Source organism: Dysidea avara, chromosome 11, assembly GCF_963678975.1.
Source record: "Dysidea avara chromosome 11, odDysAvar1.4, whole genome shotgun sequence".
Taxonomy (NCBI): Eukaryota; Metazoa; Porifera; class Demospongiae; order Dictyoceratida; family Dysideidae; genus Dysidea; species Dysidea avara.
In genome coordinates, this window is record NC_089282.1 from 16954226 (window position 1) to 16969610 (window position 15385).

Consider the following 15385-nt stretch of genomic DNA (forward strand, 5'->3'; position numbering starts at 1 on the left):
GAGGATGTCAAAATCTCTCTAACCTTATATGGTAGTTCAAAGGTTACTCGAGAAAGCTACTTGATTTTTCTTAGCTAAGCCATGCACCAGCTTATAAGGACGTCAAAATCTCTCAAAGCTTAAGTGACAGTTTAAAGATTAAATTACCTCAAAGCTACTTGATATTTTTGCTTAGCCATACATAACTTATATCCAATCCAAGATTCAATCCCTTCAGAGAAAATCGCTTACTCTAACAGTGGTCCCTATACCTCGGCTGTCCTCGTCCCGGTTTTACTCCTGTTGGCCGTCCCCGTCCCCGTCCCTGTCCCCGTCCCGGTTTTACCCTTATTTTCCCCGTCCCCGTCCCGGTTTTACTCCTACTGTCCCCGTCCCCGTCCCTGTCCCCGTCCCGGTTTTACCCCATCCCAGAAGTAGAAGAAGAAAAAAAAAATGAAGAAAAAACCCCAAACTTTGGCCGATCGTATCTCGGAAATGGATGGAGCGATTTTCTTCAAATTTGGAATGTGGACTCCCCTACCTAGCCGGCACTTCTGTAGCAACTTTGGTTTCAATCGGATAAGGAATCACAGAGCTAATCGCGTTTACTTTCTTCCTGTTAATATACTCATGTTGTGGAGCGCCGGCTTCTTGGGCCGCACGACACACTACCGTGTGTCTTGATATTGAATAATTATGGTTGATTGCATTTTTGTAGTTTTCCAGATGACAATTGCAAGAAGTGCATTGTTGGCTTATTTAAACGCATTGGTGAAGCCTACAAAATTGATAAAAGACAAAATAAATTTATAGAAGATCTTATGGCACTGAATGTTCCTAACCTGCTGCTTGGATCAGCATATGTTAAAAGTGCTTTTACTGATATGATCCATGAGTTTATTCAAAAATATGGTCTACAGCAAGCTATTGTAGAACAAGTTTTAATGATAGTGGTGAGTCTAAAATACTGTATGTGATTGTGTTATAGTACATTGCATGTATAGCATGTCATGAGCTTTGATGAATACATAGCCATTACAAACTGAGTTAGTTTTGAAGCAGAAGTTTTAGCATAAGAGATTCAAAAGTTATTTTTGTTATGAATTTATATGTATGTGCATACTTGCCAAAACTGAAGTTATAACCCCAACATTTCATGTTCTGGACAGCACACAGGGGAAGCCCCAGGGAAGCAAACTCTCATCAGCAACTCATGTTGTCTCTACTGATATAATTAAAACATAAACATTGGGTACGTATACGTACATGCATAATTATAATTTTTGTTGTCATTAGGATAAGGTACAGTCTGATAACCATTTTCAGTGCTTACTGCTGACAGCAATTCAAAAGGTATAAAGATATAAGATATAAATTAAGACTTAAAGACAAATTATATCTATGTAACAGATATAATGTGTATCCATGGTAAATTTGTAGTTTAGCTTGAGAACTGTTGTATACATGACAATAGGTGCTCATTTCCAGACAAAATTTAATATAACATTGCTGTGCATTTCCTTGTTGGTCTAACAGATTTCAGATCATGCTTGTGTGGTTTCCTGAAACAATGTGTATACAGGTTTTTGCTACTGAACTCATCACCTTTGCAGTTGACTTTGTCCCATTTGCAATAGAATTTAAATGTAGTAAAGTTCATCACATTTGTAGTATATAGAGTTCATCACATTTGGAATAAAATTTGTTTCCTTGGCAATTGAGTTTAGTGTGTTTGCAGTGCTATCAAATGTTTAAGTAGGGATTGTGGTGAAAAGTTTGTGCCGCCCAAAATTCTGCCTTTAAAAATCATCCTTGGAACACTTTACGCCTCAAAATCACCTTTACAGAATAGTACTAGTCCATATAATACATAAAACAACATTAAATACAACAAAACACTTACACAGGTGGCTGGATATAAAAATTTCAAAAACTTGAATTTTAGTCTGACTGCCTGCCTCGCTGACCACAGTCGCAAGGCTAGAGGCCAAACGAAGTAGCACACGGCCACCATTTTTACGCCAAAATAATAAACTCACCAGTGGGATGTGCCTTTTGGGGTTCCGACGAGCATAGTGTCTTTTCTTTCATCTTCAATCAGTCTGCTTGTCTTCTTTTTCATCCAGCGAAACCCTATCAAGGTGTTAATTTTCCATATCAACACCTTTTTTCAGCAACATATAGCATAGATGCCACAGAATTATTTCAGAGCTGGATTTCAGAAGCACTTCAGTCCCGGCGCTACTATAAGAGATATACTAGCTAGATATCTGCAAGTTCGCGATTGGGATCCCATTCACGATAGGTTGGCAACCACACCCATCAATTAAAGATCTAGGTGGACTAATAGCGATAGAGTATGGAGACCATACCTCTTAACCAATCTAGCTGTTTACTTAACAGTAAACAAGATGACCTCACCCCTTATTGGTCTAGCTAGCTGCACACCTCTTGGCTGACTCGAGGTATACTCCAATACAACAGCCACTCTAATACAACAGTCATCTATGATATTCTAAATAGAAGTCACAAGTTACATTGTAGCTAGCTGTGCTACAACAAAAAACTAAAATTGTTAATTTAAAAATGAAGTAGGGATCTATGCAACAAAAAGTAGTGTAACAAGATATGAATGATGGTATTACAACATAGCTCAGTGGGAAAGTCCCTACTTTGGCACATTGGCTATAATGCTCAATGCCAAAGTAGGGACTTTCCCATTGAGCTGTGTTGTGATACCATCATTCATATCTTGTTACACTACTTTTTGTTGCATAGATACCTACTTCATTTTTACATTAAGGGTGCTCGCTGATATTTGAAGCCGTTTAAGTGCCAGCCCAGAAACCACATGCGGCTATTGCATCATAATTGGCATGACTATGCATACTTGTAGTATCCGTGTTAAGCGGACATGTTTTGCGCCAGAGAACACGAGGAAGAATAGCATGTTTTTTCGCTTCAGAATTGTCACTGAAGTGTTAGCAAATGATTGTCTGATGGATCAACAGTTACACTAACATGAATTAATCTAAAAGTAAGTGTTATTTAAGGCAACAAGTGTGAACGCACTTTTCGCTTGTAGATGACATGCGTTTGTGCCTTGTTTTCTCGAGTGACAGGGTATGCTGGTAGTTTGTATTGTAATTGTAAGCTGCTTATGTAGGGAACGATGTTACCAGCTGGGATCACAAGGCGTTACAAGCTGCTGATGATGGCGTGCCTAGCGCAACCTATCCAAGAGCGACTTGGAGACTCCAGGCGGAGCAAGAAGCTGTTCCTGTGTGTGAAGAAGAGAAAACAGAGCTTTTTGTGTTTAGAACAGCGTTTATGACATGTTATTTGAAAAGTTGGTGATTGCGGGCAATAGGAATTTGTGTGGTTATTGTATCAATAATGTTGGGCGCACGCAATCTTTGCACATGTTTACTAAAAATAAAACTAGTTTTTGAGTGATAGCCGTGAAGGCTTCAAATTTAGTAGGGAGATTCGCTGATAAATTCTCCAGAGGTCTATGTTTAGATTTTGTCATTAGCGTTATGGCTTCATGAGTTACGGCACAGAGAACATGAGGTTTTGAATGGTGTAGCACACTTTTAGTACTAACTTAAGTTCTATGTACACTGTGTACTAAATACTAAACATAGAGTTGTGAGTTATAAGCTGAAGTTTATTCAACGTGGTTTCCAGTGCGCTACTGTGAATAATGGAGGACTAGTTTCGGTTTAAGCGCTTCATAAAGAACTACGCATAGTTATAAAATGGTATAGGCTAGAAGAATTCTGTTTGGTTTGTGTTGAAGAGAAAGAGAAGCACTTCCAACGTAAGTAGCGCGATTCATTTTATACATTATGTGAATATAAGCAACAATACAAAAATTGCATGTTGTATGGCTTCAAATAGCCGCGAGCACCCTTAACAATTTTTTTAGTATACTAGTAATTTATAACGCTTGCAGGAAAATTTGTCACAACTAATTATTTGTTCTAGAGACAAAGATAGAAGCAGATTTGTTTCAATAAGTTATTGTTAGCATACATCCATGACTGTATGAAACCATTAATTTATTAAGGAATTAGTGGATATCTAGTGTTTGCAGAAGTGTAAAATCAGGTGCACACCTGATGGCACAATGTCTGTCAATAATGAACTACAGTGGTGTGGAGGAATCCTTATCAAGCATGCTGTAGACTAATTAAGTACTGAAAACAGCTAATTACTACAAGTCCGTGTTAGTCAACAATCAATTCAGTTGCTCAGCATGGTGTTCTTGTTTAGTCAAGTGCTCACTTATTCCTTGTGACCAAATTTTCTACAAACGTGATGAATTCTAATGCATTAGCTTCTAATTCTATTGCAAGTGCATCAAATTCAATTGCCAAGGCAACAAATTCTATTGGAAACACAATGAATTCTACTGCAACAGTGATGAATTCCATTGTAAATGGACAAAGTAAATTGCAAAAGTGACAAATTCAATACAATATGTCATAGTGATGGACACGTTTTGAGGGCAACTGTATTATTGGTTGGCTAAGCATGTCAGACCAGCCATTGTATTTTAGCTGATTGTCTTAGAAATCATATTTGCCTTTGTAATTATGTAATTGCTGTGCTACAGTGGTTTGTGATAATTATTTGTACAAGTACACAGAAAAATTTGGAATTTTCAACTAGAGTAGGGACCATAGCACATCGATAAAAAGTACTGAAACAAGCTGGAGTAGTGCATGATATTAAATCAAGTAAAACAATAAGAGTGTCCCTACTGTGCTCAAGATACCATAATGGAAATGCGCGGTAGGAATATAACACTTCTTATTATTTTACTGTGATCTAATATCGTGCACTAATCCAGCTTGTTTCAGTACTTTTTATCGATGTGCTATGGTCCCTACTCTAGTTGAAAATTCCAAATTTTTCTGTGTACTTGTTTGTTAACTTTTTTTTGCAAATAATTATTATGACTGGTGAACCCACGTATACCACATCTGAAATGGCACCGCACGCTCCAATTATCGTCTGAAAAGTGAAGTATCCATTACGTTTCGTTGTCGGCTATGTTCAACCTATTACACAGCAGTACGAATCAAGAACTGTTTGAAAAGCGCCTCTGCTATCAAAATAGCCACTATGACAAATACGGACGATTTCCAATACGAAAGGAAGCCATCATGTGCTATCGCCAATTCGACACTTTTCGCTGTCAGCAAAGATGAATGGGACACAAAGGAGAACACTGGTAAGTCCATGAAGAAGGCATTGTACGTACTGCGGTATGCCAAAAGGCACCTGTCAAGCCGAAGCGACGTCAAACAGTGAAAAAATGAAGCCCGTAGTCTTAGCCGTTATCGAGTTACACTTGCCTGAAGGAATCAGTCAGTCAGTTACTCAGTTACTCAGTCAGTCAGTAGAAAATTTTGTTAAATAAATTATTTTTAAAATTCCATAGCAACTTGTTGAAAGTGTTTGGGTCAATCTGAAAGCTTTTTTGGGCTTAGTTTTACCTAACTAATACTTTCTCATCACCGTCAGGGAAAATTGAGGCTGGTTTTTGGGTGATGTTATTTTGTGGGCCACGCCTACTCCTTTGTGGTCCCTACTAAAGTATACACAGTACTATCGTACTGTATGATACTGTCACTGTTGTGACATGTGGGTGTAGCATAAAATAAACTGTTTGATGTTTTTACTAGTTTTAAACTGTTGTAATCAGGCATGCTTTTGCACAACTGCAGTCAATGAAAGCATGCATGTATGTTAAACATTAAATGTTGCAAGACTTACAATACTACAATTCTTCATTTATGCTAGGAAGATATACTGTGGGTTATTATTACAGTATGAACTTATGATGGATGAACCAAATAGGCCGAAACTAAAACCTGTGCCAGCATGAATTGTAATGGTTTGTTCAGTTATCTCAGCATCTAGCTAGGTTTAATATTCTAGGTACAACAACTAATGCAGGAAGGTCACGTGATCACTTATGCTATCAGTAATGCTGAAATATGTAGGTGGCATTGGTGCCAATGCTGTTCCTACAACAAATTTGACCAGATTTGTGGAAAGGGGTCTGCCACACACATCAAATCTCATGACTTTAGACCATAACTGCATTTCAAAGTAACATTCAAATCTGAAGTTCATCTATTAAGTAATGGTTGTAACACACCCATGAGGTTTGTATCTGATTTGTAAACACTCCACCCTCGGGCTGCAGGCCCGAGGGTGGAGGGTTTACAAATCTGCAGCCCGAGGGTGGAGTGTTTACAAATCAGATACAAACCTCATGGGTGTGTTCTAACTGATTTGTGGTATGGGGCGTACGCAGATCAAAGGCACCCATTTGTAACACGGAAGGAGCAAGAATGCAAGGCTAATATTGGCTACCGCTGAGTGCTGTGTACAAGGAACGATTTTACTCATTAATTACTGTCTTGATGGTTAGTTAATTCATTGCTAGCTAGTTTATTCATTGTTATGCACCAGCGTGAGGTGCCATCATCGTTGTTAATCACTCCAGCCATTGTACTGCTTCCGCATCATTTAAACGGATGTAGCTGAAGTGTCTGATATTCATTGTTGAGTGGTGCAGCGCTATAATAGTCTTGGTTAACTTAATTTATTGGCGAACGAGCGTGTGGTAGATTACTGGGCTCAGCCCAGTGGTTGTACTGCTTCCCATTTATTGAGACGAGTGCAGTGTTGTGTGTTCATTCGTTCCAGAACGATTTACCTCCTTGATGTATTAGCCTTGTATTGTGACTTCCTGTGTTGCTCTGGTGTTTGGTTTTGTTTGAAGTCTTTGAACTAATTAGTGGCCAAACTGTGTGGCCAAAAGGAGGTACTTAGCCATGCTACAATTATTTTACAACTGATTTGTAACACTGGCGGCAGCCTTTGATCTGCCCACGCACCATACTACAAGCTATATTGTTGCTCACTGCTAACCACTTTTCAAGCTAATACATACAGTAGAACCTTCTTATCTGGACCTCGATTATCCAGGCACCTCCATTGTCAAGACAGCCCAAATTAGTCATGTGGCTAGTAGTTTATTGACCATAATGAAGTTTTGGTTAGATGAAAGCACAAGGAGGGAGCCTAAAGGTTTCTGTTTACCATACAGCCTAAATATTCTGAGGGAGAAAATTTTTGCTGATTTTGAGGTTGTTTGGGTTAGCCAGCAAAAATTTTATCCTTGAAATATTTACACCTTCATATATAGTCTAATGCATAAATTATTGGGATTGTTTGCAAATCCACAAAAAAGTTAGGTAACATGGAAATTTAGCCCCTCAAAATATTTATGCTATATGGTACCTGCTTTGTGGCTTGCTTATTCTACTAATAATAACTACCACTGGGTTGCTAAGTGATAATGCAGTTTTACAGTCCAGGGGAGTGACCATGAATGCTCTGTAGTGACTTCCCCCTCTGCCAACTAAATTGCATAGCTCTAACTGATAACATTACTTGTATTTAAGTTAGTCACTTTAGCATATTAGCATGCAATTCTTAGTTATGGATATTTCTGAGGTATAGACGGTAGTATGCACCAGACCGCCCGGATAAGAGAGGCTCCACTATAGCCTGTTCAGTCTATAATTATGAATCATCAAGTTCGGTAAATTTGATGTGTATGGAAGACCCTTTTTGTAGATCCAACCAATTTTGTGTAAATATGCTGTTGCAGTTTTCAAGCTGGTTGGCAAACTTTTGCTCTCTCTCTCTATCTTGCACATTTTAGGAAAGTACAGTATATAGTACATACCCATGAATAGATTTTAAACTCTACTGTGAATGCAGTATGCAGTGTAATATTTATTATGTGTTAAATTGTCATCTAGGAAATTATTCCAAATGCAAAAATAATTGAAAATGAATGTATCAGCAGTAGCTTAAGAGTCCTGATTGCTAAAAGCATTGAATCTGTCAGTAAGACGAGTGCTTCATTATCAAAGCTCTCTCATATCAACGAGTTTTATTGGAGGTTTATTGCTTCATGTTGCAACCACATTCATGTGGGTGTGAAAGATTTACACAAACTTGACGTTTACTCATTTGTTATTGAAAGATTTAGTAACATTTTTCTGTCATATTGCCATAAAAGGAAAGATATTTCACAGCCAATGATAGTTGTTCCTGAAGACATAGAGAACACTTCTAATGACAATATTAAGGAATACTTTAAGTGGGTTATCAAAATGCAGAAAGTCTTTGTACATTGGAAAGAATTGCTTTCATCAAACCAAGGTAATCATGATGATATCACAGCATACTCTCAAAGTTTAAACACTATCAAAGCTCTTGCAACTTCTCTAAATGTTCCTAATCTTGTTTGTGAACCTGATGACGTTAAGGAATACAAGAAGTTTTACTCAGATCATTATAACTACCTTCATCAGCTTCTCATTAAACGTAACCAAGATGTTAACAGGTATGTGAATGCAAGTAAAAAAAAATATTATTGTTTGTTTAAATACAGTAATGTTAGAATGTAAATTTAGGGATTTGATATACTGCTTCATTGAATGGTTTTTTGATTCATAAATTTTGCTTCTTAACAGCTGTTCTAAGACGATATATGTACACACAAAATGTATGCATTCATTTACAAATACAATATGAAAACATATAATACACACTGTTGTAAATACTAGCGCAATCAATATAAAAATGTAGAAGGGTAGGGTTCCATCAATAAAAAGTAATGAAACAAGAGGTGAATGATGGTAGCTACGCATCCATTCAATGCCAAAAGGAGGGATTTTCCCAATATTTGGCCTTCTTTAAGTGTTTTCTAGTTTTGAATGCTGCGCTTGATGAAAGATGCACTAACTAAAGACTCTTCCTTAAAGGTGTTTTTCGTCACCTATGATATTTCTATGATGCTTTTAATGACAGTATTTTGGTAGGTACTGTGAATTTTAGGGGGGGGGGGGACCTTACTAACTAGTACTGATTAACTTTAAAATGATGCAGGGTAATATTAGTGAAACGAAAGATATGAATGATACAATATAGCTGTGTGAGAAATCCCTACATTGGCATGCTACCACCATCTGTTCTAGAAATTTTCCTGCATAGCCATGTTGTATTTGCTAATTTGTTACTATACCATCACTCATATGCATATCTTGTTTCACTACTTTTTATCACTGGAATTCTACTTCATTTTAAAATTAATATTTGTGACCATCTGACCCAAAACCCGGACGTTTTTGCACATCCATTTTATTGCTATCTGTATAGTAGCAAAGGAGTGGACAGCAAAAGTTTCTGTTATTTATAATGAATAGCCTTGGAGGTATAGTGCTAGACAGTTAAACAGCAATAAATTGGATTTGTACAACAACAATAGAGCGAATAAATTACAGGCACTTATTATATCAATCATAACTCATGACTGAAATAAGCTACAAAAATAGGACTTGCCTCAATCTTTTATTATATATGAACTGGAAAATCTATCAAGGTATAGTGCTTTTCTTGTACTCCTCCATGTGGACAAAGAAGATGGTCATTCCAACAAAGAAATGATGATGACAAACTTTATTTCTACCGCTTTGTAAAAAAATTCTAATGGTTTATTCTGTTTTGCTGTATGAACATGAAACAAAGATTTTCTTACTCTCCATGAACAGGCACATTTGATGGTGTATAGGTTTTATTGATTGAAGATTTGATTCAGTGTGTGTGAATTTTGTTATGCAGCACATGTATTTTTACTTTAGTTTAGTTCAATACATTTTTATAGCAAATAGAATTTTGTGAAATTGATCAGCTGGTCACAGTTTTCAAATTGCAACATGTAGTTTCTTAACTTTTGGCTGTTATTCTGCACATGAGTCCACAATGCTTTCAATTAATACCTACTGTTGTATGCTACCTCTAACACTGTTATGGACCAGCCGATTATGACCTATTATGCTTTTGAGCAATGCTCAAACATTTTTGCCTAATATGCTCAAAATTAGGCTTAATATTTTATACCTCAGTTCCCATGTTTTGTTTGTTATGCACACTATGTTCCTATGTGCGCTTTATGGGTAAATATTAAGTGGCTAAAGTAGAGACTGTAAATTTTTGCTTGTCATAGTTAGGGCTGCACCGATTCTAGTATCGGTATCGGTATCTGGCCGATACTGCTGTTTTCATGAAGTATCAGAATCGGCCATTATATTGTTGCAGATACCGATTCTTATCACGTGCGAGAATAAAATAACGTTTGTTTGTACTTGCTTATTTTACTAGCACAGTGGACGCCTAAAAGCATCAAGTGTAACACTAATAACTACCAACAAAATTACTGATCTATGCTGAAACCTACATGTGAAAATGTTTTACTGAGAAAAAGATCGATATACTCTAATAGAACAGTCAATAACTCTAATAGAGCAATCAGGCAGCTATAGAAATGACTGTTTCAGCATTAGAATATTTTGTGATTTTGTAAATTATCTACACTTCTCCAGGAGAATACTGGACTCAATATCCACTGGTTTGCATTTCAGTGACTTCCTTCTTTGTAAATCTTGATGGCTACTTCATTATAAATATAAACCATACTGAAAACGTGTACAAGAATACCATGAAATGCACCATATAATAAATGTGTGCACTATGAAGTAGCTACTTTAAGGTACTTGGTATCGGTACTTGTACTTGCAGATACTTCCCAGGTGAGTATTTGGTATTTGAAGTATCGGTAAAAAGTGGAATCGGTGCAGCCCTAGTCATAATGCATTTCAGAGAAAAGATCAACATACTCTAATATAACAGTTGGCTGCCTGATTGTTCTATTAGAGTTACTGACTGCTCTATTAGAGTTTATATGGATTTTGTTCTTTGATTTGTATTTTGACAAGCAAGGGTTTGTAGTATGGCACAAGTATTCTGCCTATTGTGCTAGCATTATACTCAATGCTTTCAGGCACCTATTATACTAAAGATTATACCAGCATAATTGACCGGTCCCTTATGCAGATGTCCTACATACATGGTGCATAGCTTTTATATACTCTAACATGCTTGCTAGCTATAATGTTACTGCGCACACAAACACACACACACACACAAATTATTTCCCTCTATTAAATTTGTTTAACATATAGCATAGTTATGATACACACTTGTGGCCATGACTGCTTTATTAAAGTATTTCAATTCATTGCTGTGTATCTCTGTAAGTGACGCAACTGATTAAGGAGTATGGTTGCCATGCACTCTTTCTACAACAAAACTGTGCTGACTGTCACTAGATCATTAAGGGATGCGGTTGCCATACTGTGATCTTTAAGTATGGTGAAGTATTCTGATCATTTAAGAATGTGGTCACTATGCTACAGGTATATACTCCCTCTGACGGTAGCATAAGTGTGTCAAATAGTTATGTGGCATCTCAGTATGCTCCTCTAGGTAAGTGTTGATACAAAACTTAATACCTTGGCATGGTTTCCTTGGATGATGCATGCTGAGTTGGCTAAAAACACATCTTGGTACAAAGCAACGTCAAACAGTGAAGAAATCCAGCCCATAGCCTTAACCATAGTTGAGTTATGCTTGACTGAGTTAGTAGAAAATTCAGTTAAACAAAAAAAATTCTATGAAGTTTGTTGGAAGGGTTTGAGGTTGGTCCAAAGACATTTATGGGCTTGGCTATGCGTAACCAATACTTCCAAGCTGTCATTTTATAAAAAATAGGCTGGTTTTTGGGTGATGCTTTTGGGCAAGAAGCCCAAACCTCCATTATCTCTACTACCATACTGTATGATTAGTGGCTTTGACTGATATTGTTATGCACAGAAATATGCATATATTTGTATTACATATGTTTTCCAATTAGCTGTTCCAAATTAATTACATTAAAGTGTTTCTCCCAATCCTTTTCATACTAATTTCAATTATACATTTGCATGTACATCTAATACTTTCATCTGATTTTTAAATATGTATTTATAGCTTTGTCACATTAAGAAGGTTATTGAGCATGTATGGTTTGAAGATAAATCAGTCCCTTCAAACTTTGCTGGACACCCATTTGGTTGTTCCTGGAGAAGACGCATCAGGACGCAAAGCAGATGATCTTCAACAAACTCTTAATGAAATGTATCATCACATGGAATTTCAACCACTTTTGCAGCTAAAAACTTCTGCAACTTGCAAAGTCGTAGTAGAATTGTATGCTCAATTACGCTCATTTGTTAAACCCATTTTGAAATATCTTGACTTCTTAGTTTACTTTCATTTACACAACTGTGAACTGTTTAACAAGTACCTTAAGCACCAGATGGCTACAGTGTTTTCATCAAACAGCATTGTTAATCCATCTGCTATTGAAGTTATGATGGATGGCCAATCATCTGTAGACAAACCGGATGAGAAATTTGTACAGGTACATATTGTTATTCGTATTTTTGATACTGATACTGAAGTGTCAGTATTGGTACAACCATTTTGTTATATGAAATGACATGAAATGATGTATGCATAACTAATCTACAGTACTGCCCAGAGGTAATGTTACAATCCCTCACGAGTGCTCAAATCCAGGCCACAACTTAATTGACACGACGCACGACTGGAATATATCATGTGTGAAGGCACACAGTTACTGGAGCAGCCACCCAAGGGAGCTTGTGTGTTGTGGCTACATGCAGTGAGTTGGTTAGCACACACATACCAAAGAATCGCGGGTCGAAAATTGGCTACACGAGTGTCAACTGCTCGCAACTGTAACATTACCTCTGGGCGGTACTGTACCTGCATAACTATATAAGTGACCAGATTTATAAAGCAAATCCGAAACTGCACACATCAAGCAAATTTCAAATTATGTAAATCCACCAGTGAGTTGCCAATTTGCTGCTCATCAGTATCTAAGGTGCCAGCACAGGTCTGTAACCTTGTCTCTGTATTTGTCCATTTTGAAACCTACCCCATCACCCCCACTCTCTACCCCTGTATGAGTGCTAATAATACAACTGCACTCCTCAAAAATTTCTGACTTATTTGGTGAAAAATCTACAAGCAGCTATGTGTTTGCTTTGAAAGGTAATAAATTGATGCATCTTTCGAACAAGTGCCCATTACCCTTGGCAAGTTATAATGACAATATGTACTGGATTTTGGAAATACAATCCAAATCGCACATTAGAAGTTTCGAGATAAACGGTTTTACAGAATTCAAACCAGCATAGCTCTCCAAGGATAGCAAGCACACGTATGAAATTTACACAAAAGATGCATCAATCTATTACCTTTCAGGCCACCTCCAGTACTTGTAGCTAGAAAATCTGAGCAGTTGAATGAGCGAAGTAGTATCACAAGTGCTCACAAAGGGGTGGGGGGTGGCGGGGTTGGCAAGGGTTAGACCTCAAAATGGAGGCATACCACGATTGGAGTCCAGAGACGAGATTACAGGGCTGTGCTGGCTCCTTAGTGGCTGATATGTAGCACAATTCACAGAAAAAACATCTGGTCAACATTATCAGGCTGTCCACCAGTAAACCACTGGTCCTTGCCAAGCCAGGCCCTTCACAAGGCCTAAAACTGCCACCACTAGGCATGAGGCTATTATGCTCCAAAAATTGGGCATTATGCTTTTGAGCAGTGCTCAAAAAATCACCTATTATGCTTTTGAGAATTGCCCATTATTCCCAAAATTATGCCACCATAATTGGCTAATAATACCTGTATCAGACCATTTTCATTGATGTTTAAGCTTCAAATAGTCTCAAATTCTTTAGCTGGTTACTGTATTAGAGTATTTCATTTCAATTTGATTGTTTTATTAAAGTAAATAATATTCGGTGACTGTTCTATTAGAGTTTCTGACTGCTCTATTAGAGTATATCAATCTTTTTAACGAAATTGTGCAATCTGCAGATTTTCCTACTGTTAAAGCTTTATAATCACCTCAAAATGCTAGCACAATTCCTGATTCCCACACATACCTATTATGCCCGAAATTATGCCGGCATAATCGCCGCATCCCTAGCCACCACCCAGCAAAGACGTCTGTTGAAACCAGCTTCGAGTAGTTTGAGTGGTACTGAGTATCAAAACTACTAGTACAATAGTGTAGCCATCCACTGGAGGTGTTAGTTTGATTTTGCCTGATGTGCGATTTGGATCAGTTTTGTAAAATTTGGTCACATATTTAAGCCTTTTATGTACTAATGTGTGATTTTGATCAATTTTTCAGAATCCAATTACAATATACAAATATATATACGTATCCACACAAAACAGCCAAGCTGTGAAAAAATGGCGTGGCCTTAAAAAGCCTGGATGAAAAAAGTTGTGAAATCAAAGGTAGCAGCCAAGAAATGGCTGCACTGATGTTAATGCTAATAAATTTTAACAATACACACAGCCATTATTAAATTTTTTTAGCATTAACATTGCAGCCATTTCTTGGCTGCCACCTTTGATTTTACAACTTTTTTCATCCAGGCCACACCATTTTTTCATAGCTTAGCTGTTTTTGTGTGAATTTCACTTCTTTTTGTATTTTATAAGGCCCCAAAACCAGCCTATGGTTGACTCTGTGAGATTTGTTTTTACTCACATTTCTTCTTTTCTATGCATACACAATGATGATTATTGAAGACAGACTTATAAATGTATTGCATTGCATGATTTACTTCAATACTTGATAATATTATTGTAATACTCTAATAGAGTGCACATTTTTTGAGGACTTCTAATAGAACATACATAGAATGTTATAGAATAATCTAGTACTTCTATTGTTAGATCTATGAAATTACAAACATATAATTATAAGCAGATTTAAACTAGAAATTTCATTCATAAAGCAGAAATTAAGTGAGGTGATCAGCCAAGATAGCAGTGGTTCAGTGATTAAGGATGCAGGTGCTAGGTATGGAGATCCCTGGTTCGAACTCTGGTAAGTTTTTTTCAACATTTTTTTGTACACCTTTTTACCCCATGGTGACTACTCTATTAGAGTATCTCGATCCTGTGATTTTACACTTGTTTGGTTTTTGCTTTATGACTAACTCTATTGCTATTCAAACTATCAAAGGCACTGCTACAATGATCAGCCTATCTACACACCAATTTTCAAGTTATTCCTATACTCGGTTTACTCTGTAGCCATGACAGAAGTTTTATCTTTTTTACGTGAATAAATGCTCATAACTCCTTGGATATTCACAGCAACCTTGGTACATGAATCCACCGTGAACTACCGCCCTGTATCACTAACATCTATTGTTTGCAAAACTATCGAACAATATAAATGATTCAACATTTGGAACCAAATAATATTCTTGCAGAAAATCAGTTTGGTTTTCGATCTAATCATTCTTGTGAGTCTCAACTTCTTATTGCCATCGATGACTTTGCCAAAGCATTAGATCAGAAACTTCAA

The 15385-nt window shown here is 37.0% G+C and overlaps 2 protein-coding genes across 2 annotated transcripts in view; both read left to right on the forward strand.

Annotated features, from left to right (window-relative positions):
• The window catches only part of LOC136237733 (uncharacterized), a 37494-nt gene extending 36632 nt beyond the window's left edge, over positions 1-862 (forward strand). Inside the window, exons 14-15 of the mRNA XM_066027947.1 lie at positions 698-803; positions 851-862. Of these exons, the coding sequence (XP_065884019.1) occupies positions 698-803; positions 851-862 (118 nt within the window). The remainder of the gene's footprint in view (positions 1-697; positions 804-850) is intronic.
• Positions 839-15385, forward strand: part of LOC136238014 (uncharacterized) — a 72002-nt gene continuing 57455 nt past the window's right edge. Inside the window, exons 1-4 of the mRNA XM_066028322.1 lie at positions 839-932; positions 1276-1332; positions 7833-8422; positions 11947-12379. Of these exons, the coding sequence (XP_065884394.1) occupies positions 864-932; positions 1276-1332; positions 7833-8422; positions 11947-12379 (1149 nt within the window). The 5' untranslated portion in view covers positions 839-863. The remainder of the gene's footprint in view (positions 933-1275; positions 1333-7832; positions 8423-11946; positions 12380-15385) is intronic.